General features: G+C 52.6%; 8 protein-coding genes across 8 annotated transcripts; 4 read left to right on the top strand and 4 right to left on the bottom strand.

The window, feature by feature from the left end:
* Window positions 1–1980: 1980 nt before the first annotated feature.
* On the top strand, window positions 1981–3055 carry J4E86_007487 (uncharacterized protein; the record flags this gene model as incomplete). The annotated part of the gene is made up of 3 exons (XM_051448006.1): window positions 1981–2022; window positions 2080–2680; window positions 2727–3055. 3 exons carry the CDS (start codon window positions 1981–1983, stop codon window positions 3053–3055), a joined length of 972 nt encoding a protein of 323 aa, XP_051300944.1.
* A 1272-nt stretch (window positions 3056–4327) lies between these two features.
* J4E86_007486 (uncharacterized protein) lies at window positions 4328–5891 on the top strand (the record flags this gene model as incomplete). Its single annotated transcript, XM_051448005.1, has 3 exons — window positions 4328–4829; window positions 4878–5346; window positions 5405–5891. The coding sequence occupies 3 exons, from the start codon at window positions 4328–4330 to the stop codon at window positions 5889–5891; spliced, it is 1458 nt and encodes a 485-aa protein (XP_051300943.1).
* Window positions 5892–5990: 99 nt separating this feature from the next.
* Window positions 5991–7925, bottom strand: J4E86_007485 (uncharacterized protein; the record flags this gene model as incomplete). Its single annotated transcript, XM_051448004.1, has 4 exons — window positions 5991–7159; window positions 7210–7528; window positions 7583–7785; window positions 7835–7925. The coding sequence occupies 4 exons, from the start codon at window positions 7923–7925 to the stop codon at window positions 5991–5993; spliced, it is 1782 nt and encodes a 593-aa protein (XP_051300942.1).
* A 3672-nt stretch (window positions 7926–11597) lies between these two features.
* Window positions 11598–13461, top strand: J4E86_007484 (uncharacterized protein; the record flags this gene model as incomplete). The annotated part of the gene is made up of 2 exons (XM_051448003.1): window positions 11598–11636; window positions 11701–13461. 2 exons carry the CDS (start codon window positions 11598–11600, stop codon window positions 13459–13461), a joined length of 1800 nt encoding a protein of 599 aa, XP_051300941.1.
* A 1160-nt stretch (window positions 13462–14621) lies between these two features.
* J4E86_007483 (uncharacterized protein) lies at window positions 14622–15902 on the top strand (the record flags this gene model as incomplete). Its single annotated transcript, XM_051448002.1, has 2 exons — window positions 14622–14906; window positions 14928–15902. 2 exons carry the CDS (start codon window positions 14622–14624, stop codon window positions 15900–15902), a joined length of 1260 nt encoding a protein of 419 aa, XP_051300940.1.
* A 772-nt stretch (window positions 15903–16674) lies between these two features.
* Window positions 16675–18077, bottom strand: J4E86_007482 (uncharacterized protein; the record flags this gene model as incomplete). Its single annotated transcript, XM_051448001.1, has 3 exons — window positions 16675–17144; window positions 17200–17742; window positions 17801–18077. 3 exons carry the CDS (start codon window positions 18075–18077, stop codon window positions 16675–16677), a joined length of 1290 nt encoding a protein of 429 aa, XP_051300939.1.
* A 568-nt stretch (window positions 18078–18645) lies between these two features.
* On the bottom strand, window positions 18646–19381 carry J4E86_007481 (uncharacterized protein; the record flags this gene model as incomplete). The annotated part of the gene is made up of 2 exons (XM_051448000.1): window positions 18646–18936; window positions 18986–19381. 2 exons carry the CDS (start codon window positions 19379–19381, stop codon window positions 18646–18648), a joined length of 687 nt encoding a protein of 228 aa, XP_051300938.1.
* Window positions 19382–23407: 4026 nt separating this feature from the next.
* Window positions 23408–25127, bottom strand: J4E86_007480 (uncharacterized protein; the record flags this gene model as incomplete). The annotated part of the gene is made up of 7 exons (XM_051447999.1): window positions 23408–23694; window positions 23785–23836; window positions 24154–24451; window positions 24508–24540; window positions 24597–24718; window positions 24778–24885; window positions 24996–25127. The coding sequence occupies 7 exons, from the start codon at window positions 25125–25127 to the stop codon at window positions 23408–23410; spliced, it is 1032 nt and encodes a 343-aa protein (XP_051300937.1).
* Between the last annotated feature and the right edge of the window lie 401 nt (window positions 25128–25528).

Below are 25528 nucleotides of genomic sequence, written 5' to 3'. Positions count from 1 at the left end.
GGTAAACACTGTATCGAGGTGTTTCTGAAGGTATATATAGAGCCCGCAAAGGAAGGCAGAAGTGAAGAAGGTGAATTGGAGCACTGTGTGGCTGAAGGGCGAAGCCCTTACGGTGATCTTCACCGGTGAATGCGCTCCTGGCCTGCGGCACACTCGACCTTGAACAGTGTCAAAAGAACTGCTTTCCTGAACGATTATCCCTACCAGAACTGCGCGCGGCAATCAGCTCACAACCAAGTTAAACTGAACCATGGGAAACACATTCACTACGCAACAAGAGTCGGTAGTTCCTACTATTACTCCCTCTAGCAAGCCTGACCCTCTCGCGGCTGTGGAAGCTCCCATCTTGTCTTTTACTGTTGACGAATTCGTATTCGCCTATCTCCAAGGCGTGCGTACCAAACGTATGTTCCACAATACCGGGCGTCCATTTTTAGAGGATGCTGTCTACCATCCACCCTGGATTGGTACTACAGCCGAAGACATGTACGATGAGATGATCGGGGTGGGCATAAGTCCACTACGATGGTGTCAAGCCAACCTTCCAGAATTGATGTTAAAGGACAGCTTCATCACCCGCGTCGCCCCCATCGAAGACGAAGAACCCAACCTCAATTACAAAGGCATGAGTTTCTCGCATTGGTCATTCCTAGAGACATTGAATGAAGCGGATATAGAGCTCCGTTCAGTTGTCCCTAGCGCGCATCCTACCGTCGACAAACCAATTCCCGATCGATTCGCATTGCCGCAAGCCTGGTGTGTAGGCATGTACAGACTAGCGGCCATGCTGGATGAGATGCACAATGCGGGTATAACGCCCTATCAGTACGTAGCGGGCACGCCCATGCTACTTGACTACTCGTCTACCTCTCCATTTATGGTTTGTATGGAGATGGATACTTCTCTTAGGCTACCCGAGTTACAAATCGCCTTTCGCAATCGCTGGATCGTTCAGTATATGATGGACTGCCTTGGTCTTATCTGGAATCATGTGGATGACCCGGCGAAACACCCATTATGCCATGTCTTTGTACGTATACCAGTATTGTCTGAGCCGATATGGTTTGCGCACGTACGACCGATGCTTGCGCAGTCCAAACACGACTTCGTTTCCTCGCATCCGGTGATTGACGTCGATTCAATTGCAAAAGAGGATATGCGATGCCCTCACTGTTGGTGCAACTTTGATGAGGAGGATGAGGATGGGAAAAGAGACAGTCCGGTACACGCTCCGTGTCCATTTGGCCACGTGTACGGTAGGTCTTGCTTACTGGAGCTCATGCTTCACATGGAACAGGAAATGCTGTGCCCGCTCTGTCGCAAGGAGTGGCGTATATGAGCTGTTCGGCTTGGGTGACTGTAGGACATTATTCGAGTACAAGTTAGCAAGCGAAATGGTCTTTTCACTGCTATATCTTTCGATAGTGAGAAGAAACCCTGCATTCTACTACATGCTTGAAGGATGCCGAGACTTTCCTAATAGGTCTTAGCGTGGGCCATGCACCTCCCGAAGTCCACGCCCTGGGGCCAGTGACTGACTTCCTATAGGAGTAATTATTTTGTCCGTCCCTCTCTTTACCTACCTCTGCAGATTTGTATTGATTGCTGATGGAGGCCTTGAAGGAGTGCGGGGTTTCGTAAGCCCGGCGGCAACATACAGCCCAAATGTACAATGACGTCGTAAGCCAGGACCAATAACCAACGCTTCTCCTTCATGCTTGAAGGTGCGATTGGCTTACTACTCTTGGTTCGCAGCGTGTGTAAGATTTTAGCAGAGCTGTTGTACCGATCTGACAGCCTGTTGTCTGTAATTCGAATGGACGCCTAGAACAGGAGCGACTCGTTCGTCATCTTCCGGTCAAGGACTGCGAACCTCACGCTTCATATGGCGGCCTGAGAGGCTATAAAGCTCTGCATTCGTATCTTTCCAATGGAAGTTACTTCTTATTAGTATAGACCCAGGAATAGCTTCGTAGAGTCATGATCAAGTTAATTGCCGTTATTGGGGTCACCGGAAATCAGGTATGCGCCAATATATCGACAACCACTCCAGATGAACACGACACTAACTAAGCATAGGGTGGTTCAGTTGCTCGCACGTTCCTGAACGAGCCCGAGTGGAAAGTTCGCGGCATCACTCGCGACACTTCCAAAGCGTCCGCCACAGAGTTGTCATCTCAAGGCGTTGAAGTCGTAGCAGGCAACCTCGATGACCTAGAGTCGCTGAAGAATGGGTTCAAGGGGGCAAATGTCATATTCGGAAACACTGACTTCTGGGGTCACCTGAATGATCCTGCGACACATAAGCTTGCAGCCGAACAGAAACGTACAGCAAACGAAGTGGCATATGACCGAGAAGTTGCTCAAGCCAAGGCTATCATCGATGCAGCAGCGGCTCATGCCGGCACTCTGGACCGTCTCGTGTTGTCTACGCTTTCTGAAGCTAGGAAATGGAGCAACGGTACCATCAAGTGGAACTTGCACTTCGATGCAAAGGCTGAAACCGAAAATTACCTGAAAGAGACATACCCGGAGCTTTCCGCCAAGACGAGCTTGCTGCACTTGGGCTCCTATGCAAGTAACTGGAGACCAGAGAAGCAGGAAGACGGCTCCTTTGTTCTTAGTCTACCCATGAGTGGAGACAGGAAGATCCCCATGGTCGATCCGGTTGCAGACACTGGTCAGTTTCATTGGTCTTCGACATAGCCACCTGCTAATAACCCCAGGGCGTTTCACGAAGGCACTCGTTGAGTTGCCACCAGGAACACTTCTGAGCGGCGCTGGATCGTTCATATCGCTTGGTGAATGGTGCGACATCTTCGGGAAGGTGAACAACGTGAAATGCGTCTTCAAGCAGATACCTCGAGAGGCCATTGAAGAAGCGATGGGACCCGTATACGGTCCCGAAATTGCCGACATGTACGAGTATTTCGATAAGTTTGGCTTCGAAGGGGGCATTCCTGATGTTGTGTTTCCGTGGGACCTGGGCATCGACGTGAAGTACACGTCCATGGAAGAGTACCTGAAGGGCGAGAACTGCAGCATCGTTTTGTGAGTTCGCGCATCCACCAGCGATAATTACAGCACCTAACGGAGCGCTTGGTCGTGGAGAAACAATGGGCCTGTGTCGCAACGTGAGGCCGGGCGATAACGCTTAGGATTGTTATCTCGTGGGGCCCATGGCCCGTGCAACTAGCGCAGAATGCCAAATCTCCAGTCGTTACCTACAACCTTCCCACACCCATTGACACTTTCACCCACGCTAAGATCTAGCAGCCAGGGTATCTGGCTTTTACAGCGGCTGCTCATTCGTCCGGGATGTATGTCATCTTCGATCCTTCCACGTCATGTCCTCGATACCAACTCTTGATGTTTGCATGGAGACCTCAGAGCTCTACGAGTGCATGGCGGCGTAATACATCACGAACTCTAAGAATAGAGGCAATTCTACATTATCATGACAGTATGGTCCTAGGCTTCGACCGCTCTCGTCAAAGCCAATCCATGGACTGAACAAAAGTCACGCGCATTGCATGACTACCCACCGAACTGATCCGACGTCAACCCCAAGATAGTCCATCGAATCGAATTGCATCCTGGCATCACGCCATAAAAGCACTAAGACAGCCGTACCCGAGAGAAAGGCAAGCCATGGGACTTCTTCACCACAAGCGGTATCAGCGCGTCCGGGGTATCGATAGCGACTGCATTACCGACAGCGGGGAAATTCTAGAGCCGCCCCGAGATGCGCCGTACGCAACGCTTGAACTGGCAACAAGGCGGACGATAAAACCACTGGACGAGAGCCATGTCTACCCTTACGCCCTACGCCAAGATGCTTGGGGTTCCAATACTATACAAGGTTAGGGTCGTTGGGTTACACAGCGGGCGATCTACGGTGATAGGCCCCACCACAATCATGGTAGTGATATGCGTACAGACATCCCAACCTAGGAGTTACAGTCCATACTTCAGATGAGAGACATCATCGTGCTGTTCGCTTGGGTCCAATCGTGGCGCGGTCATTACCTGTTTAGGGTAGTCTTACAGGTCGCTTCGCACATCTATGCAGCAGTCATCCCGCCCCGCACCGTAACGATAAGACAATCAGACCTCATTTCCGATTGTAGAACGTCTCGGGTGAAGCCTCGCTCTTGTCAACTACTACAATATTTCCGAAGCTAAGCTATCGCTGCCGTCGTTGACTCAGCGTTCATCGTCATCCATCTCCACCGACACTGCTTGCATTGAGAAGAAGGAAGAGCGCCAGATCAATCGCTGGTCAGGGTATATCTTTATCTTGCCAATCATCTCACGGTCATCGATCATGGCTACCAATATTTCATTGCTGTTGGGGGCAGCTTTTCTGCTCAGTTCAGTCTTCCTGCTGATCAAGCGGGGAAGGCGCAACATCATCCTACAACGGCTTCGTAGCGGCGGACGAAGGGTATCAGGCGCAAAGACTCCTCCAAGGTCTTTGTCTCCAGAGAAGAGGGCAGCGTCCATTTCCCCGATTGATCACGTCAGCACGTTCCCACCATCACGACGATGTGCCTTGGTTGGAGATGCGAAGACAGAAAAGGCTGAAGAACTGTCGCCAGACTGGCAGAAGAACGTCTTACCGATGGAAACATCATATCTGGATGCCGATGACTCTACATACCTTCCATGTGGCTTTTCTGTAAAGGAGATCAGAGCCTTCGGCGATTTCCCAGACTACGCTACACTCAGCGGCGTGCCTCTACCTGATCCGTACCCAGAATTCGACATCAAAAAGGCACTGCCCCGGCCATATAGACCGTTCCGGTGGTCTTACCATCAAACAATGTGTAAGTAGTATCGATAGCTGCACCTAGTCCCATACTGATCTCAAATAGCAATCACCAAGATGCAACCTGACTGGTGGATCGAACTCGAGAACACATACGAAGAGCGAATTAAGCAACGGCAATTTCTGTTCGCAAAGCACGGTGAAGCGGTCCTTCAAGCTCTACCAGGCTCGGAGCTTGCCTGCAAAGAGCTCATGGAGATGGTATTGCAATTCGTGTGCGTCAGGTACCCACATTGCTTCCACTTATCGGCGGACAACAAGACATTTCACAATGGCATATTAAAGACAGACACCGATCTCACCACCACGCCACCCTTGCACGTTCTCCTGAACAACATCCCCGAAGACTTCGCCATCATGCTACGAAACGAGAAGACAGGACTATACGTGTTCCGCGCAGGCATCATTTGCAGTGCGCTAGGTTGGAACGTAGGCTCGAAGATCGGTCTCGAACTCGCCGACATACACAAACCCATTCCAGGCTACAAGGAGAAGATGCAGTTCTCCATGGACAGGTACGTTCCCTCCCTACTCCCTACTCCCCACTATCTCATGCTAACCTCAACAACACAGATACTTCGCCAAAAAGCCGACAGACAAACCCATCCAACGCGGCTCCTGGGGCCTAGAGATTGACACACCCCTCTACATGCCCCCCGGCGACCCCCACGAGGCTGTCCGCAAGCAACAACTTCCCACCTCTGAACTTCCTACATCCCGCATTCACCTCCGCGTAGACTGGCAAACACTACGTCGACTTCCGCTGTCAGGCGCCGTCGTGTTCAACTTCAAAGCGCTGTTTACCCCGATCGAGGAGTTTAGAGAGGAGAAATGTGTACCGGGGCTGTTGCTCAAGGTGCTGAATGAGGGCAAGAAGGAGTTGATGGAGTATAAAGGGACGTGGCATGTTGAGCATGTTGTTAAGCCCAAGTTGGAAGAGTGGCATAGAGAACAGGTTGAGAAGGGGTTGGTGAGTGAGGACTGGGAGCCCCAGACTCTAGATGAAAGTCCTTGGTTTGAGGGTTGGGAGGGGAAGTGGAGGGAGAGACAAGGGTTTTGAGGTAGTGACGATTCAAGGTCGGATGAAGAAGGCAATTGCATATCGCACATGTTACTCTGATATTACTCGTACATAGCAACTACGTCTCAGGTCGCGTTTTCAAGTTCGCAGCCCAAGTCTCTTAGGCAACTTACCCCGATAAACCCACGCTGCGCCCGCAGCAACCGCACTCAACGTTCCAAGCACCAACGTCGTGTTGCTCACCAGCGTCTCCTCGCGCACCCTACCAATCTTCGTCTCCTGCTTCCCCGTCCCGAAAACTACTTTACTCGCACTAACACCGCCAGTAGCAGTCGCACTCGCCTTCTTCTCTCCCTCGTCAGTAGTAGCCGTCGTCTCGAAATCCTCCCAGTCAATCTTGGCAAGCTGCTCCTGGTACTCGACGACCGTCCCGGACCAGTTGTTAGTAATCCGCCCCTCCTTGTTCTTATACCAACTCATGCAGTTCGGATCCGCGAAACTGCTGTTCTTCAAAATCTGTTGGATACCTTCGTTCCACTCGTGCGTTCTATCTTCTTTGGGCATGATGCCCATTCTCTGACCGCGGTTTCGCGCATCGAGAACGGCGGAAACGAGGGTGTTGAGGTAGCGAGACTGTGCTTCGATCATCAGGATGATGGAGTTGTGACCTAGGTTTGTGTTGGGGCCGTAGAAAAGACCGAAGTTGGGGAGAGAGGGAATGGTAGTGCCGTAGAGGGCTGTAGCACCGGAAGACCAGATTTCTGCCAAGGGGCGCGAATTGGCTCCGGTGACTTTGATGGGGTGGAGGAATTCGACTGTGCGGAAGCCGGTTGCGAGGACGATGGTGTCGTGCTCGTGGTGGGTGCCGTCTTCGAGTTCGATGCCGGTTTCTGTGATGCGACGGATTTTGTTTGTTTCAAGCGTTGTCTTGGGATTGGCTACGGCGGGGTAGTAGTCGTCGGATATGATAACCCGTTTGCAGCCTGGGCTGTAGTTTGGTGTGAGTTTCTCCCACAGTGAAGGCTGGTCAGGGATTTGTGTCTTCATCATTTCCATGCAACTGCTTCGAATCACTTCTGCGAACTCGCTCTTGCTATCCGTGACGGCGTCGTGGAAGGACTCCCGGAAATCCATCATAGAACTGCGTATGCGCCAGCGAACTGGGGGTAGATAGCGCAGTACGGCACGTTTGAGGGCGCTAACGGGGCCATCGAGACGCGGGATGACCCAGTTCGGGGATCGTTGGTAAATGTGCAGGGACGAGGTTTGCGGTAGGATTTCTGGGATGATTTGAGCAGCTGTGGCACCTGTGTCTTTGTCAGTGTTCGTTCCTCCAAACAAATGCCATTGCGCGCACCGTTCCCGATGATGCCCACACTCCTGCCCTCAAGCCTGTGGCTCCAGTCCCAGCGCGCTGAATGCATGATCTTGCCCTTGAAGTACTCCAAACCCTCGATATCGGGGTATTGTGGCTGGTTGAGCTGACCGACAGCTGAGACCAGGAAGTCGCACTCAATGCTGTAAGCGGGGTTGAACTCTGCATCTTTGCCGCCAGTCACGTTCACGTCAACTTTCCAGCGGTTCTTCGAGTCGTCCCACGTTGCGGCTTCGACGGATGTGTTGAAACGAATGTATTTGTACAGGTTGTACTTGCGGGCTACGTTGCGGAGATAGTCCTGCAGCAAACGTTAGTGTTTGCGATGTAAGGTAGATGTGAGTGAAAGACGTACAAGTATCTCTTCTTGTCCTGGATACTCTCTCGTCCAATCTGGATTTTGTTCGAAGGAATAACTGTATAGCATAGACCAGACGTCGCAGCAGCAGCCGGGGTACTTGTTGTCATGCCATGTGCCGCCGACACTAGAGCTCTTCTCCACGATGATGAAGTTGTGACACTGGTTTCGCTTGATGAGGTCAATCGCCATACACATTCCTCGGTGATGTTAGCATGATGGAAATTAGATGGTCCTTGAAGTACTTACCAGAGATACCCGCTCCGATAATAACAACTGCAGCATCAGTGTGGTCTTTGTTTCCGACCGGAACCTGTGGCCATGGCTGCGATCCTCCCATCTTGCTGGAGGTGACTTCTTTCCAGAGTCTGTGCTAGAAGGGAGTGTTTAATGGCAGAAACGGATTGGATGTAGAAACATTTGAGAAGGGCGAAAGGACGAGTGGAGCCACGGGATAAAGCCTACCCCAAGAAACCGCCGCAGGGGTTTTTTGCCGACGATCATATGGCATGGTGTAGTACCATCATTGCCATCCAGCGAATGATCGCGTCGATAGCTTCCGGGTCCGAAGTAGTTCGCGTCCCCTCCCCCTCAGTGACTACATACCCGAGCGTCCTGTCCCGAGGTAGTACAACATCGGCCTGATCCATGCGTGCAGTCGTCACACTGCCCGGGGTGAGTGTGAATTCATGATACCATTACGGCCGTATAGCTTGATGCTTCTATAAGCCTCGTTCAGCCCATGAGGGAGTATTACGGGCGTAACGCAGGGCGGGAATGAGTGGCGGTTGACAAGGATGGTACGACTGAGTGTGGGGAAAGGGCTAGCCGGCAGCTCTAACGCTTTTGGGACAGCAGCCACGCCACTGTCGAGTCGACCAGATCGACTCATTTGATTTAACGTTCAAAGCTAAGTAATGGGGGTGCAAGCCTGGCGAGTCGCGTTGGCTATTACTTTTGGATTGTTTGCTTTGACTCATTTACCACATTGCTGTCACATAGACCGCCACCTTGTCTGAAAGATGTGGTATGGTGTGGACAAACAAATGAACTTAGATTTGGTATAAGAACTAGTTGGTGTATGAATCGCTCAATCTATTCGTTTCTTCCCTCTGTAGGTTCCCGCGATGGCGATCCTCTTCTGCCGCGCCAAACGCTCGATGATCGCGTCTGGCCCGCACGTCTCTCTCTGACGCCCCTTCTACAAGACTCTCTCGTGAGGAAAGCTCTCTACCGTAAGCTTCATCATCCGAGTCAAATCGTTGAGTCTGCACCACGCCCCATCGTACGTTCTTTTCTCGCCGCTTCCCCTTGTCCCTTCTTGAGTGCGGGCCAACAGAGCTCTCTGGTGACCTAGAAACTGCGCGCATTCGAGCCCATGCCTCGCTCATGTCTGTCTTAGAGACATGTAGTCTCGGGTCTCTGGGCTTAGTTTCGATTAGGCAAGCCTGATCAGCTTGGGGAATGCGCCGTCGCTGTGTATGTGGTCGGCAGGAGGGCTTATCGAGCGCCGTCGCTTGCCTCTCTTTCGAAAGGTCATATCCTGCGCCAGGAGTGTCTTCGCTTTTGGTACCGTTCTGAGGCTGTGCTTCGTGCTCCTGTCTTGATTTGGCGGAAGGTGTTTGACTGCGTTCCGTGCTTGCAGCCAAGTATCGAGTTTGCTTGACTTTCTCGCTGTATTGAAGATGCCGCGGATCGTCGTGTAGAATATGCTTGAGTGCAAGGTACAGGAGGACAGAGTACTGAACGACGGTGGCTCCCGTACTCGTTGGGTTTCTTGGAGTTTTCGAGTTTGATGCTCCCGATGTGTGCAGATTAGAGCTCTTCATTTCCGATGGCGTGTAAAGCCTATGGAGATCAATCTACAAGCGCGATGCATTATTGATTCATTGCAGTCGTGTGAGTATGCGCTGTTGACGCCATAGCTTTTGGTGACTCTGACTTCGTCAGTTGACGTGAAAGCTATAACCATCGCCATAAGCCAACAGTCCAAGCTCGAAAGCTTGCTACAGTGAGATCACTGTTGAAATGAGTGTTACAAGTTGAGGCGTTGCCGGGACCTCCGTGAACCTTTTACAAGATTCCAAGGTTGTAATGTGTGCGATTGATGTCAACGGGAGGGGCCGCTCACTAAGGCATAGGGGCTGCGCGAGATGAATTTGGTCAGCGACTACGTATGCCGGTCAATTATGCTCTGGAGGCGTCGCAGTGCCGGACTTCCAAAGTTTCGCGGCGGCCCTTTGTTTCGAGCAATATCGATCGCTTGAATACCAGCAAGGCGAGCAGCATGCATTCAGCAGTAATAACTTTCAACATCACTGGGATCGCCGCGCAATTTCGTCGAATCGAAAGTTTTACACCAAGACTCTGAGGGAATGTTGACGCGAATCGTGATTGTGTGCGTGATGAAAAGCGTGCAGCAGTAGCCGCATGCTTAGACGCATCGCACAAGGCATCAAATGAGCCTTGCTGAGGAAATTCGTGTCCGCGCAGTGTTTACCCACTGGTAGTGAGGCCGTTGGATGGTGCCGGCCTAGGGTATTGAAGGCTCATGTACCCACCCGATGGAGTGGTTAAGTGTCGACTTATTTTGATCTCGCACCATGGTCGCACGATGCCGTCCCTAGTGACAATAACAGGTGGACCTGCGATCTGCGATCTGCGCGCCTAGCGAGTGACAAAGCCGCGAGGGTTTGTGAGAGTTGAGCAAATCTTGTGGTAGCTTGGGCGGCGAGTATTGGTAGTTTTAGCCGACGCACTTCATGGAGGGGACCCGCACATAAACCAGACGGCTGAGCAACTTGGAGCTTGGTTGAGCGTCGATGATAACGGAGCACTGAAACGCAAAACGAAATGCTTGGATGACGCATGCCATGACGATGAGGGGGCTCACGCAGAAGGAATGGAGGGATGAAGCGACCGTTTAGAGGCCTGTCCTGAAGCCAGTGCGCTACGGCAACACAACAATAGCCCGTCGGGTTATTCCCAGGATATTCTCACGGAAGTTTCCAGCCAGGGTCGGCAGACAGAAGTTTCTTCTCGCCGGCGGAAGCTTCTCTCTCCCCTGCTATTAAAGGTTGGACAGTATTGCAGCGGTGGACATGGCAGCAGTGGTGGGTGAATGGCGAATGTTTTACGATGTGAAACTCGCCCCCGCATGTCCAACCGTCGTTCGCTGGGCCAGGAAAATGTCAGCAAAGGACGCAGCGCGATTGGCGTGCTGAGTGCAGGCCAGGGCGCAAAAGGAGCATCTTCGTGTTTAATGGAGTGCGGTCGTGTGTATGGAGATCTGGAATGCGGTCGCCGGATCGAGCTCATGTCCGCGGCCCTTCTTGGCTGCTATTCGTGGGGCCGCAGCGCCGCTAAGTTTCGATAGTCTGGTTCTGCTGGGAAGGGGCACACGATCGCTCCTTCCGCCGATGTCCAGGGCTGGCTGGAGGGACTGCGAGGGCAGGTCATGGCGGGCTGTGGCTGTTGGGCGTCTTCAGGAGGCGCGTGCGGGTGGGCGACAGAGGGTTTGATTGACGAGTGGCAGATTTGGCCGCTGTCGAGGCTTCAGGCGCCCACTCGGCTGATTGGCTGCTTTATCATTCTACGAGGCATCGAGACTCCAGGCTGGTGGTCGGCTGCGTCCTGTCTAATGCTAGCTGCCACTCTGAAACTCCAACACCTCCTGGTCGGGCCGGCGCACACCACGACGCGCAGTATACCTATCGTCCTGTCCCGTACTTCCTGGGAGTTCTTCCCTCCTGGCCCCGCTGCACTGCACTATTCGATGCAGGCCAACCCACGGCGCATCACCACGATTCTTCCGTCATATCCTCCAAGGTCCCCCATGCTTGCAGTAGTCGCCAGTAGCTTTGTCTAGCCATTCCTAGTCGACCATACTCTACCGGCTTCCCGCGCGCGCACCCATTTCCTCGTCGCGCATTTGCAGCACATATACACGCTCTGCAGCCGCACTCTACTCGAAATACTTCCTTCGGCCTAATATAGCATACTCTAATCAATCATGAAGCAACGCAAGTTTTCCTTCAATCTGGCGCCAGTCGTACGTTCCATCCCCAGTCCTTTGTCTGCAGTCGCATCCCAACAGTAACTCACCGCCGATGTAGAAGATTGCCTCCAAGCCAGACCTCTCCGACAAGCCCGCGCCGGACCCGACTCCCTCTTCGTCACACAAGAGACATACCTCCAAAGACAGCATATGCGACCAATCGCCCTACATCAACCGCCGCGTCCTCGACGAACATACCGACCTGGAATTGCGCCTAGCATGTCGCGAAATCCTGCAGAACTTCAAGCCGTCCGACCATGGCATGGAGAACACTGACCCCAAGCTCGACTTTGGTGGCCTCGGCCGACGGAAGGAGACTAAACCACAGGCCACTGAGGTCGCTGTCCGCATGCCCACTGGCGCGCCTCCAGAGCTGGCAGCGACTTCGACGTCATTCATGATGCGCAAACCCAGCACCAAGACTCGCTCACGCGCGAAGGCAGACCAGGAGATAAGAGCAAGGACCTACGGAGATATGCCTGCACGCGCGAATAGCAGTCGCAAGCGAGCTGACTTCGGATGGCTCGACGAACGGGACGCAGAGAGGGAGGAGAAGCTAAGGTCATACGGCAAGACTTCTATGGACGTACCGCGATCGAACGTCTTCCACAATGACTCGGACGAAGACGTGACCCTTCCCGTAGCAGTCACATCTACCCTCGCCAACGCCAAGATGTCGTCGTCAGTGCCCACCTCAGCATCTTTACCCTACAGCAGGAGCATGAACCGACTATCCCACCAATCCGATAACCCTGCAGCAGTTGCAGATGCACAAGCCACAGAATGGATGCGTCGAGAGCTGGAGAAGAAGCGGCAGCAAGAAGCATCAGAGGGCCACCGTGGCCGCTCATCGACTTCAGTCCGGCCACCCAGTCGTGCTGCCAGCGTCAAGGAAAGCGTTAAAGAATACATCTTCCCAGGCTCTCGCAGTCGGGCTCTGAGCCGTGCGCAGTCCAAAGAGTCTCTTCGTCCAGCAGCCGACAACGACGACCAGGGTCTCTCACGCAGTGGCTCGAATTCAGGATGGCGTAGCTGGGGCATACCCCGCCGCTTGAGTTCAAGAAGCAACAGCAGACCAGGAACCTCGAAAGGAAAACCGGAGGAAGCTCAGCCCAGGAAGTCAGAGTCCAACGGCCTCAATTTGAACAGAGAGCTACCCCCACTACCAGGTCTGGACACATGGAAGGACCACCAAGAATCTCCTCAGGAGGAAATAACAGTATCGATGAAATCTCCCACATCGCCAACCGCCGCAACGCACATTGCAAGCATGATGCGCTCTCAGGAACAGCACCAGGAGCGCTCTCCCGCCGCGAAGAAACACAGGAAGAGCGGATCTGATACGTTGGCCATGCAATTCAACGATTCGTTCCCTGCCCGGAAGTCGTCTCGCAAACAGGAGACCAAGGCCATTCCACAGCCCACAAGGACCAATCCAGGTAGCCCAACACACCCCGGAAACACGATGACCGGCTGGTCCTCTACTAGTAATCTAGATCAGCGCCTCGAAGTAGGCTCCAGCAATCACACTCGCCAACGAAGCGGAGATAGCAACTCTGCCAGCAACCAAAGTGCCGAGGCCTCCACCTTCTCTCGTAAGATGAGTTTGGATACCACGGCCCGGAAGACCCTTTCCAACGAGCCCAAGACCCCAGGCCGGGAAGAGCAAAAGTCCAAACTGAAGAAGATCTTTAGCGGCTGGATGCACAAGAAGGACAAGAAAGAGGACTGGATGCACAAGATGGAGAAGGAGGGTGTCAGGGAAGGTGTTATGGTGCAGGACGGCAGCACGAGCGCGTCACCCGTGGTGCGCTACTAATTTCCCTTCTTCGCCGTCTGGGTCTCAGTCAGGGTCGTACCTTCCGTTTTGGATGGGTCATACGCCCAATTGGGATATCTGTATACATGTAATGACGCTCACGCGTAATGTGCAACGACGCAACGCCACTTTTCATTTCTTCTCGGGGGTTTCTTAGGGAGTTGTATATGCGGCTGCGCCGTCATCAGTACGATGCATTTTCTTTTCTTCTTGCATAATGGTATAGGATTGTGGTAATAGAATGAGATTTCTGGTGTTTTTCACAGCCAGTGCATGATGGCGATGCTTGCAGTGTCAGAATTGCATGACGTCCGCGCTCCATCTTTATTTCAGGCATGAGAAGAGGCCAAGTTGTCGGTTGGCGCTATACACGTGACTACCAATGATGTGTTGCGTTAGACTGGGCGCTCCTTCCATGACTACGATCTGGACACCTACCTGCGTTCAACAACCACGCAAGCGTCCATCTCCAGCCACATGTGTGCACTACATCCTACTGGCCGTCAATATGGGTATGGAAGCCGGCGTCACTTCGAGACAGCGACTGACTGCATATCAGCAACGCCCTCACCTTTACCTGAAGGTCCCCGATTTTCCACGTCGATTCGAGGCACACGTTGGTGAGGTGTCTGAGTGGTAGCTATGGCAACACTATACAACTGACCGCCTGCCTCAAAGCAACATCACACGACTGCAGACGCACACCGACTGCTGATTGAGTACACAACAAGCTTTCGTGTGGAGGTTACGACAGTACCTACTCTCGATTCCGAAGGCAACTACCACGATCGAGTGGCCACTGCAAACTACCTAGTTCGGAATCGGCGGCGCATCACATACACCATCGCTGTGCAGCTCCCGTTGGATTTGACGACATACCACGACCGACTCTGTGAGAGCCATGCGTCCAACATGATTGTGCAAGGAGCTAACACCGAGCTGTGCAAGTTCTATCTTCCCCGCCAGAACATCTCCATCATTATGCCGTTCTAAATGATACATCCACAAGGATCTCCAACTCAACTCATTCATACACGAAGTCAAGGCTCCATCTTCAGTCACAATACTCGCCTACCATGTGCAACGTCATTCACTTCTTCTTCGAATGCCAGCATCTACTACGTTTACGAAGATCGCGCTGCAAGGGTACTAAACACAAGATGACGAGAACTAGCATACGAGCTGCTTGTACTGCCGAATCCTTCCTCACTGTATATGTTCAGACCGACTGCAGTCCCTGCGAGCACAAATTGTGGGAAAGCAACTGGGAGTGCAAGCTAGGGCGGGCGAGAGCGTTCTTAATCAAATTAACCGAGAAGCAGATGCATGGAGTGGAGGACATCACTGCTCTAGTCAAGGAGCTTGAAGAGCAGTACTATGTAGCTTCCTGGGATGCACGTAACATGCAGATACCCTCACACGCTTTTAAGAAAAGCGTGTCGCGGGTAAGCATTACCTATCATCAGACGGCTCGCTCGCCCCTGACCCAGGAAGTACGACCGGAAGACGTCGTCGATCCGAAGAAGCACAACAAGGACTGGACGGAAATGGATGCGAACGACTACGATGGCGACTACATTGCGAGCACCGATCCAATTCACCCTGTCAGTACCGACTACTCGCACCCACTCGATGACGACGATGGAAGCTGGATCTTCAACCACTTTTCACCAGAAGAGATGGAACCCACGGCCGGAGATCTAGACTTCGACCAGAATGGTTGGAGCTGGGACAATAGCGACAACGCCACCGACAACGATAGCGAGAAGGGCGGAATTCGCGTCGTTGCTAGATCTCAAGAAGAGAACACTACGTCACAGATCGGCGACAACGATCTCATCGCATGGGGGCCGGAAGCCTCGGCGTCGTCCAAGCTTTCGAGAATCAGCATGAATGGTTTCAGTATGGAACAAAAACACGCAGAGGAGCAGAGAAAAATCATAATCGACGCGTTCTGGGTAGTCGTGAACGAGCCTACGGAGCCACAAAGACAATCAGACTCCGAGATCGAGGATCTGAGCGTGATCCTTAGCAGCCTCAACATCTCTAACGATCCGCCAACCGCCTCGACCCCTTGCATACCGACCAGGCCACCTCACATGTGGGTAGATGGTCCTTCGGACGCTCCTGATACAACACAATCAAACTCTTCTACTCCGTCAACCTTCGTCCCTCCACCATCGACACCTGATCGATCCGTAACACCACCAAGTCCCAACTCAACACGCACAGCTTACAACAAACAACGCAAGTTCCTCAAGAAGCGACTGCAAGAAGATGCTAACAGAGACAAGTATTACAGTGACTCGCTCCTTGTTTCGCGGTGGGAGGCGAGCGCGTTCGAAGGACCAGAGGGGAGGTTCATTGCTGAACCCCAGATGGTGAGGGCGGGTGGTGGTGGTGGTGGAAGACCAGGAGGAGGCAGCGGGTGGTTTCAATAAGATTGTAAAGGTCGCCAAGGGCCGATGCATTAGGAGTTGAAGGCGTTCACAGATCAGCATGAGGTGGGCTATGTCTTATTGGCACCTCATACCGAACAGGTCCGTAGCCTACATCAGGACAAAACAAGCAGATCAGAACCCTCTAGCGTCAATGTAGGCTTCAGGGTTTCAGAATTTCCCTTGATCAATGCGCCAAAAAGCTCTGGATACTGGTGTGAATGGATGTACCTTTCTTCGTTACTCATATACCGGCAGGTCCATTACGCACTGCCATTCATAGCCAAGTCTATCAAATCCCACTCATGCGCCGAACGCTATGCATAAATCTCATCGTTGAGCTAAACGCATCAGATCACGTAAAGCGTGTAAAACAGCCCCCAGCATGTGCAAGGTCGCCAGACCCAATCTGCGTACGATCCGATACGTCCCCCACCCTGTCCAGTAACATAGCCCCAGTATAATTAGTGGGAACATGATCGGGCTCACTATAAACAAGAGCAGATAAGCTGGCCCCATGCTGAGAATCGCGAACACGGCATGATACCATTGGTTGACAAATTCCCAGTCGAAGTTGTCAGGAATATCGTCTGGGTCGAAAAGCGCATGGGGATGACGGCCGTTAGTCATCGCGCATACGCTCCGTCGCCTTGCCAATCTAGAACACCATCAGCAACGTAAATAACCTAAAGTCTGCGTTAGCTCAGGGTACTCGTTTCTAGACTAATATAGACTCCAACGTACCCGTTCATTCATGCTGGTGGATCGACAGGGATCACCACCTGTCGCCACCAGAATCTCCGCTCATGACAGTATTGAAGAAGTTGGCGTCGCCGCCGTAGTTGCCACCTCCGCCATACCCGCCCATGCGGTTCTTGCCCTGGGTCTTGGCATGTTCGACGATGGAGCTCTTCCGGCCGAGATCCTTTGCCAGGGATACGGAGTTTGTAATGGACGATAGCAGGTTGACTAGTTGCACATCCGATGCTTCTTGCTGGGACTCAAGCGAGAAAGCGGCTGAGTCTGGCGGGCCGAGGATATTCAGGCGGGCGAGCATGGCAGATACACTGCGGAGGATCGAGTGGTCTAGAGGCAGGGGATGTTGTGCGTCTGGCGCGGCGTTGACGGGTAGGGACGGGTCGGAGAGGTACGATGGTGGCAGCGAGTCGATGTATGCGCGCAGGAGCATGATACGTCGGCTGAGCATGCGAATGGCGTTCATCTTGGCTGTAAGCGAAGAGAGAACTGGACAAAGGTTAGTATGTCTGTACCAAGTAAAACTTTAGGCGGCTGAACCTACCTTCTTCGTCGTCTGCATTCAAGATGACCGACTCGTCGATGGGCGCATCCTTTTCTTTCTCCTTCTCTTTCTCCTTTTGCTTTCCTCGTGTATTCCGCTTCCCAGTAACCTCATCGGTTCTTGAGGGCTCCGGCGCTGCACCGGCCACGTTTGCTGTGCCTTCTACTGCAGTAGCGTTGCCACCACCCCGCGCGACGAAATCGACAGAGATCATTTCCGCCTCGCCAGTCCCAATCGAGTATACTAGCTCTCTGAACTTGGTAGACTTTGCCTGTACGGCCCCGTCGATATCCATAGCCTTATCGTTCGGATCGCTCGTTGTGTTGACGGACAAGGACTCGTAGACGGTGAGAGGCAGCTTTCCGGCAGCGGTTTCTTTGGAGAAGGCATTTTCTGGGTGGAAGAGTACGAGGAGCGGAGACTCAGTGTAGACTTCTGATATGCGCGAATGGATAGGCAGGATGTGAGGTTCTGGACCGGAGGCGGGACCGAGGGTAAACCAGCCTACAATGTCTAATTGTGGCTCCTTGTGTACGTCCTTGACTACACTCAGGTTAGCTTCATTCAGATGTGGAGATATGAGGTATAGACGAGAACTTACAGTCTTCGATACGCTTGCTGAACCATTCGTCGTCTAGTACTGTCTCTCCGTCTTGGTTTGGCAGGAGCTTTGCTTGGAAAGCAACCTCCATCGTGATATTCTGACCATCTTGCGCGCCTAGTATAGCTCCGACTACTGGTCCTGTCTGCTGTCGTAGTGTGTGCCGTGTTACGCAGTCTGTTATTGTGAGGAGTACCAGCGGGTGAAGTTGCACTGTCGGACTTGCGTCAGAGGCGCGGGTGGTCGAAACGAGTGGATTTCCTGATGATTCGGCCATGTTTGCTGCAGTATAATTTGGTGCAGCGTTTGAAGGTTCGCGATGATCGAGATAGTAGGTGGAAGTCGGAGTGGGAGTCGGACAGCAAGGCAATTGCAATGATATGGTCTTGGTGGGGAGCTTGCTTAGGCTGCAGCTGCCACAATTCGTGGGGTTGTGCCAAGGCGCTACCCGTTCAGAGCTAGTGTCAACGCGACTGCAGCGCGACGCGATTTCCTTAGGAAAGATCCGTCATCATTTGGCTTTCACTACACTCCTCTTTCTCAGACTTCAGAATCAAGCATCACGAACCGGAGCGAGCGTTTATCATCGGAGTACGATTATGGCATTATCATTCATGGTCGGGCCTAGCCTCCAGATCTTTGCGTCAATCGCCAAATACACTCCATAACTCCAAATCCAATCCAACCCAAAAGCGAATGGTATCTTAGTCTTGCTCCAGACTTTCAAAACGCCTGACCGCGGTCGCCGCCTTTCGGACGATCTCTCTATGTTGTTTCTATCACGTCGTTATGAATGCCACACAATTCAATGTACATATTAGTGGTTTCGTGGGCCGTTCGCTTCTTTACATCTCGACGAGGACTTTGAGAACAAGCTTGCCGTCTTTGTCGACCGTCTTGCCGGCGAGCTCGAAAGCTTCCTTTGTCGACGTCAACCCATGGAACCTGTGAGTGATCATGTTGTCAAGACTCGGAAGTACACCGGCAGACAGGATCTTGATACCAGTGGGGTAGGTGTTGGCGTAGCGGAAGATGCCAATGATGTCGACCTCCTTCAGATGAGATGCTGACATGGGTAGTGTCTGAACTGGCGTACCCATTCCGACCATGATGAGCTTGCCGCCAGGCCTTGTCGCCTACGAGAAATCAGGATTAGGTTTGCGATTGTTTCCGGGAGAGACTTACGTATAGTCCAGCTTGCATGCAGATTTCCTTTCCAGTGCAGTCAAAGGTGACATCAGCACCTTCAAAGTCTGGCTCGTTCTGGGATGCAATCTGCATAACATCGGCAGCCAACTCCTTGGCTACGGCGAACTTCTCAGCAGTCTCGTTGCCATGTTTCTGCGGGGTCACGATATAGCCCTTGTGGGCGAAGCCGTTCGCCAAGGCGTAGTTGATTCGTCCATAGTCGATGTCTGCGATGACAACGGTTGTGGCGCCAGACACCTTGGCCATCGCAGCTGTCAGAAGGCCGACTGTGCCTGCGCCAAAAACAATGGCCGTGTCACCCTGCTCGATCTGGGCTCTTCTTGTTGCATGGATGGCAACAGAAAGAGGCTCCAGAAGCGCAGCCGATTCCATGGAAACATGCGAAGGTAGTCTGATTTAAGTTGTCAGCTAAGTTCGGCTTCGGGTCGATCATGCACGACATACTTGTGGCACCATTTCGCTGGATGGTTGATGCGTTCCTGAAGCGTCCCCTGGAAGTGAGGCACAGATTTGGCGCTACTCCGAAACCTCATCTTCGGGCAGAGATTGTAACGTCCCCGTTGGCATGACCTGCAGTTGTCGCACGGCACACCTACCTCCAGAGCAACACGATCGCCAATCTGGTAGCCGGTAACACTCTCGCCGATGGCCACCACAACCCCAGCAGACTCATGGCCTAGTGACAACGGCTCGCAAGCCTGCAGATCACCGTTGCAGAACTTGCTGTAGTAGGAACAATCGCTTCCGCACAGTCCAGTGGCCTTGATAGCGATCTGTAGTTCATTGGCGGCGGGATCCGTAATGGTACGAGTTTCCTAATTGGATTCGTTAGCTTCACGTTTAGATGCTCAATATACACCAAAACCCCCACGAGTAGTGGATAGACGTGGGATGTGTAACGAAATTGGAAGGCATACGAGCCGCAAATCCCTTGGCCCATGTAAGACCGAAGCTACGACAGTCGAGGACTTGGAGTAGTGCCTCGTTGGGATTGGATAGATATCTGCGAGAGCTGAGGGAGCCATTACGAGAAAATTTTGGTAGTATGGGGGATGGTGGCAATGGAGCGGGAAGAAGTGAGGAAGAGATAGCTAACAGAAGCCCACCCCACGGGAGCGTGGAGGCTGATATAGTTGTTGAGAAGGCCCATTTCGATCAACGGTGGCCTGGCACAAGCTGGGCTTGCCTCAGGTTGGTGCATCGGCGAGATAATGGCATCGCATGAGGGAAGATTCAAAGGTTCCACGTCATTTGCTAGGCGTATCAAACTGGCGGGACGAGCATGGATAGGGATGCGCGACCAGAGCTACTTGGTACGGTAGGCCTCGCGTAGTCTTTTCTTTATCCCGTTACTCTGTGTGTATATATGAGGCTAGATCTTCTTGTGGGTACACGACCGGGAGCTCTTGTTATTCGCCCAGCGAGCTAGTATCTGGGGACTCAAGCATTGTTAGACTCGTTTTGCCGGATCAACACCGTATAGCTCCGGGACGTGCACACGCAAGATGCGATATAGGAGCAATGTCATAACGCAGTGTGTATCTTGAACACGTCTTGTCTTGTGTAGTGGCCGTCTATCAGAAACCCGCCGGCGTTGTGAAACAGCGATAAGGCACACTGCACGGCTGTGGAGCCCGCTGCCAAAGGTTGTGTTGGGATTTACGGCAGCGAACCTGTCGGTTGTAGTGGCCCTGCAGAACCACAGATCCCTGAGCAGGACGCGCGAAACATCAGCCTGATATGCAGGCTGTCCTGTCTCGGCGTTAGCATGTCGTTACCGCTAAGCCAAAGCTCAAACCATAAGTCGTCCTCTGCCCCCGGTGCATCATCAATCTTGGATTCTTAGGGCCTGCATACCGACGGGAAAATTCGACCGCTGACTGGCTAGCGTATCTGGCTGATATTCCAGAAGACTTCCCGAAGTCACTTTTGCAATATAAAATCCCGGATATATTGCCCATGTGCAAACGGCTCACGCCCAACGGTGCGCCTCCAGCCTGGACTACTCTGGGGAGCATGGAATCAGTCCCGTAGTGCGGCCCCTTAGCGGGATCCTCCTGGGGCAACTGTGGTGTGTGTGGTAGCAGACCCGTTGGCTGAATGTCGGTTGGAGGGTGGGCATGGGTCATGGTTTGGCTACCGAGCAGCCCATTGACGAAATTCGTCCTACGCGCGACCGAACTGCCGGGACAAGAAAGTACAAGGGCCTCTTATCGGAGCGACCTCAACGCCAACTGCACGAACGACTGGCCCAAGGGATAGCTAATAGTCAACAGCTGCACCTTTGACCGAGGTGTGGCCACCAAGAAGCCATCGAAATTGACATGTGCCAGCATCTGCATGACAATGGCGAAGAAGCACCGGTAGCGCGCTGCAATGCCGTCCCAGATCTACCATCTCGACCGAGAAATGAGGTCGAGTGTCGGTGGTGAAGGATTCGGAGGAACAACGGTGATCGCGGGTACATGGCAGGCCCAGCACTTGACAGGGAAGCGGCCACGAGCAAGATGAGATGTCGTTACTAAGCCGACCCGCAACAAGCGTTTACGTATCTCTCCGACCGCCCGACCTGCTCTCTCATTCGACAACCACCGTCGTCTGGTACGCTGCCGAGCAAACTGCAGCAGCGGGACGGCAAAACAAACGTTGGCGACCACTCATTTTCTGTTCCATCAAACGTTGCACGGCAGAGCACCATGGTGGATCCGAGCATGCCCAGCAGTGTTGAGATTAACTTCTTTGCACACCGGGATGCGCCTAGGACTCGACTAACGAATATACCTAATGTACCTATCCAGCCAGTGCGCTCCCAGCTCCGGCACGACGAGCTACGAGATGCAATAGAATAATGGCCCTACTGATAAGCAAGGTACCTCTCGTTCGCACTGCGCATGCGTCTACCTCAACGCCCCAGGCATATTCAACGCTACTATAGACCCTGTCTGTGAACGTAAAAGAACACCGGGATGTCGCTCCACCAAGCGACCGACTCCACGACCCTCATGCATGGCCCTCTGAAAGCAGTAGGCGGTGAGCGAAGACCATCATACCCGGTTTGAGAGTTTCCTGTAAGCCTTTGTCAACCTGAGCACGTTTTCGCGATCTACGTCAAATATATGTCAAGCGCTTGCACGACGGTGCCGCGGCGGTGAGCAATTTCACCTTACTCGCTTTCCACAAAGCTGCCTACGCCACAGCATCCAACCACCATGACCCCGGGCTTAAGGATACGTATTCCTCAGACAGGCGGTCTGTCGGATGTAGAGGTACCGTTTCCCCTATCGCACCACCCCGCCCACAACAAGCTGCGGAGTGTGCGGAAGCCCCTCTCCGTATCGACATCGTGTCGCAAAAAAAGCATTGCATGTCGCAACCTACTCAGGACCACGAGGTTGCCACAATGCACAACGCCGCTTCCTGACTGGCTGTATTACGCAGTGGGTACCAGAACTCCGGATTGCGCACGGACGGAGGGGACCTGCATCCGCCATAATCTCCAAACAGTTTACCAGGAAAGTCTCGAGCACTCTGTCACCAAAATATCTTGTTGCCCATGAAGTTCGCGTGGAAGAATATCAAGAAGCGCTAATCCGCAGACCTGAGTCAAGGCGGGACAAGAATTCGGAGGAACAACCCGGTGCCAAAATTCCAAGGCGGCGTATCTACTACTACTTTTGCCGGTACTTTTATGGTTAGAACCTCCGGAGATACCGAGATACCACCACACATCTCGCGCTTCACTTTTGAGCTACAGGTACTTGACAATTGCCGTTGATCGTAAGCGAAGCAGAACTATGTAGATTGAAGAGGAAGAGCTGAGTCGGTGGTGTGCTGATGGCCCGCAGGTACCTGGGTATCAGGCAAGAGATGCAGGTCATGTATCCACACAACGTGCCGCCGCGGGATCCTTTGCAGTCGATGATGAGTATCGGCGTCAAGACATGTCTCAACGTAACAAAGTATCTGTACGCTGACGCACACATGCGTTTACCGATCAAGTGCCGTCTCTAGCAACCGTCAAATTTGTATCAAGGTCCGCTATCTTGGACAAGCTATAGTCAAGACTCAACGGTCAGCTTTGACTCCACATCGGAGAAGAGCAAAGGATTTCGTGTGCTTGTCTAGCGCAATGCGATATCGCTGCGTGGACAAGGAAGCCATGAGGCACATGTCAGGCCACCAGCACGGATAGAGCCGCAATCTCCATCGCCTGTCAGTCATACCCGGTAAACTATGATACGCCGTTCTCGGTCGACGGGCAGGAGAGAGTAATCAGGCATACACCGCTCGCTGGGCAGCATGGTGAGATTTTGAGTACTCCAAGCTAGACGAACTTACTCAAGAGACGGGTCAATTATTATCCCAAGACCTTCAACATTCCGTCTCTCTAACCCCCTTCTACAGACTACTCTCCCGCCTCTTCTTCCCCACCAGGCCCCCCACCTCAAGCCATTGGCGGATAATAGCATTCGTCTCCTCTGGCTTCTGGATCAACGCCCAATGTGCAGCCTCCACCTCTCTCTTCGTAAGCTTAGGAATGAAATTATCCATGCTCTTTGCCATTGCGGGCTTTAGCACGCCGTCATGCGTGGCTTGGATAAAGAGGACAGGTTGATTGATTATCTTCTTGTCGAGCAGCGCTTGGTCTTCTTCCCAGTTCGTGCGGCGTTGGCGATACCAGTTTACTGGGTTGAGGGGTTAGTGGTTGAGCTTGGAGTGGTGTGTATGGGTCGATGTAGGGTGGATAAGTGGTAGGTTGGGGAGGGAGGACTCACATGTGGGGTGGATCCCGTGGTTGAGGTACTGCTTGACGTAGTAGTCTAGGTACTGATTCGCTGTTAGCACACCATCGATTGTTGGCAGATCCTTCAGTTGTCTTTCTGAAACAAGGTGATGCAATGGATCGATCTCGACATGTGCTTCGCGCGGGACGATCTTGATGTCGAGCCGAGTCGATCTTCTGGCACCCTTTCCCGCCTCATGCAGGACATGTCTGAAGCGGCAATGCCTCTGTCGAGCGACGTAACCACCCCATAGCATCCCCTCAAAAGGTAACACATTTGTCTCTCACGGCAATCATGTACTCTTCTTTCCCTTCGATCCCGCACTCGACACGCGTTCCAGCATAAGAGATCATCACGTACCTTTCCATTCAGAATCTTGCTCTCACCGATCTTTGGCAAGTTTTCGACCAGTATTCCCTTCTCGGGAACGAACGTGACCTCGCCGTTTGGTCCCTTGGCCCCATACATGCCACTTAGAAATTGTCTGATCGACTGCTCATCGTTGACGCTCTTTTCCACTTCGCCCGAAGCGAGATGGACCTGATAGGCGAATTGGGGTAATGGGCCTTTGACCAGATCTTCGGTGGAGAAGTACTTGTCAGAAGGAGCGGTGTATGGTGTGCAAACTGAGAAGACGTGTGTGATGAGCTTAGGGTACCTGTGGGGGTAGTGAGTTGGTACCGTATATGGTAGTCAACATGCCCGGGGACTTACCACTGAGCAGCTCGCCAGACGACGAAACCTCCCCTGAGCAAGGTGTTAGTAGACGAATCTCTCGATGCATACATACAGCAGACACCTACCAGTCATGACCACCAAGAATGATCTGCGGCGCATTGACTTCTTTGGCCAGCGCAGCAATATCATCTGACGCTCGCTTGAGCCCATACAACTTGATGGAGTTTGGCGGAACTTTAGGAGCATCCTGAACATCTCAGCTTCGGTCATTCCCCCCGAGTCGCGAGACCTCTGGGTTCGCCTTACCGTCCCACCGTATCCCATCATGTCCGGCGCAACAACCCGCATCCCCATGTCGACTAAGAGAGGAATCTGATACCTCCATCCCATCGATAGATCGGGCCAACCATGAATCTTGCAAGACAGTCAGTACAATCATGTTGCTTCATTCCAAAGAACCCTTTCCAACAGAGGAAGGTGCGGAATTTGCCGGCATCGCATAACAGCCACCAAACACCACTCACCAGAAACACGGTATGCGTATACTCGCCAGACTTTGGTACCGCATATAGGTAATGGTATGTTTGTCCGTTGAGCTGCGCAGTCTTGTGTTCGACACGAGGGTCTGACACAGGGTCAATTGGTTGGACAGGCATGACGTGATGTCTGTGCGACAAAGGGTAAAAGGAAATATATTGCGACGAGGGTGGTTGGAATTTCGGGTTATAGCAGCGATAGTCAGGATAGCCTTGGGTGTCGATGGCGGTAAGCAAGCGAGTCGTCTTTGACGACGAAGCTGTAGATTCATGATGATGGTTGCTAGATTCGGATATGCCGAGGTACCCCAATTGTGGGGTATGTAATCATCTCAGCCCTGACATCACTTTCATGATTCTCGTCGTTTACACAACGCGTAGGTCCTGCACGTGAAGCGCAAAGTCAGTGTTCGTTGTGCTGAAGATAGTGTTGCATGTATATTACTATATTATGCTCGGAGATGGGCGGTTTGAGGATAATCCCACGCGCCGTGGGGTCCAATCTATCAACCCGAGTTCTA

Source organism: Alternaria arbusti (assembly GCF_024043155.1).
Source record: "Alternaria arbusti strain BMP 1465 chromosome Unknown scaffold_10, whole genome shotgun sequence".
In the NCBI taxonomy this organism is placed as follows: Eukaryota; Fungi; Ascomycota; class Dothideomycetes; order Pleosporales; family Pleosporaceae; genus Alternaria; species Alternaria arbusti.
Note: the sequence above shows the minus strand (reverse complement) of the source record. Positions and strands in the feature narration are given on the sequence as shown.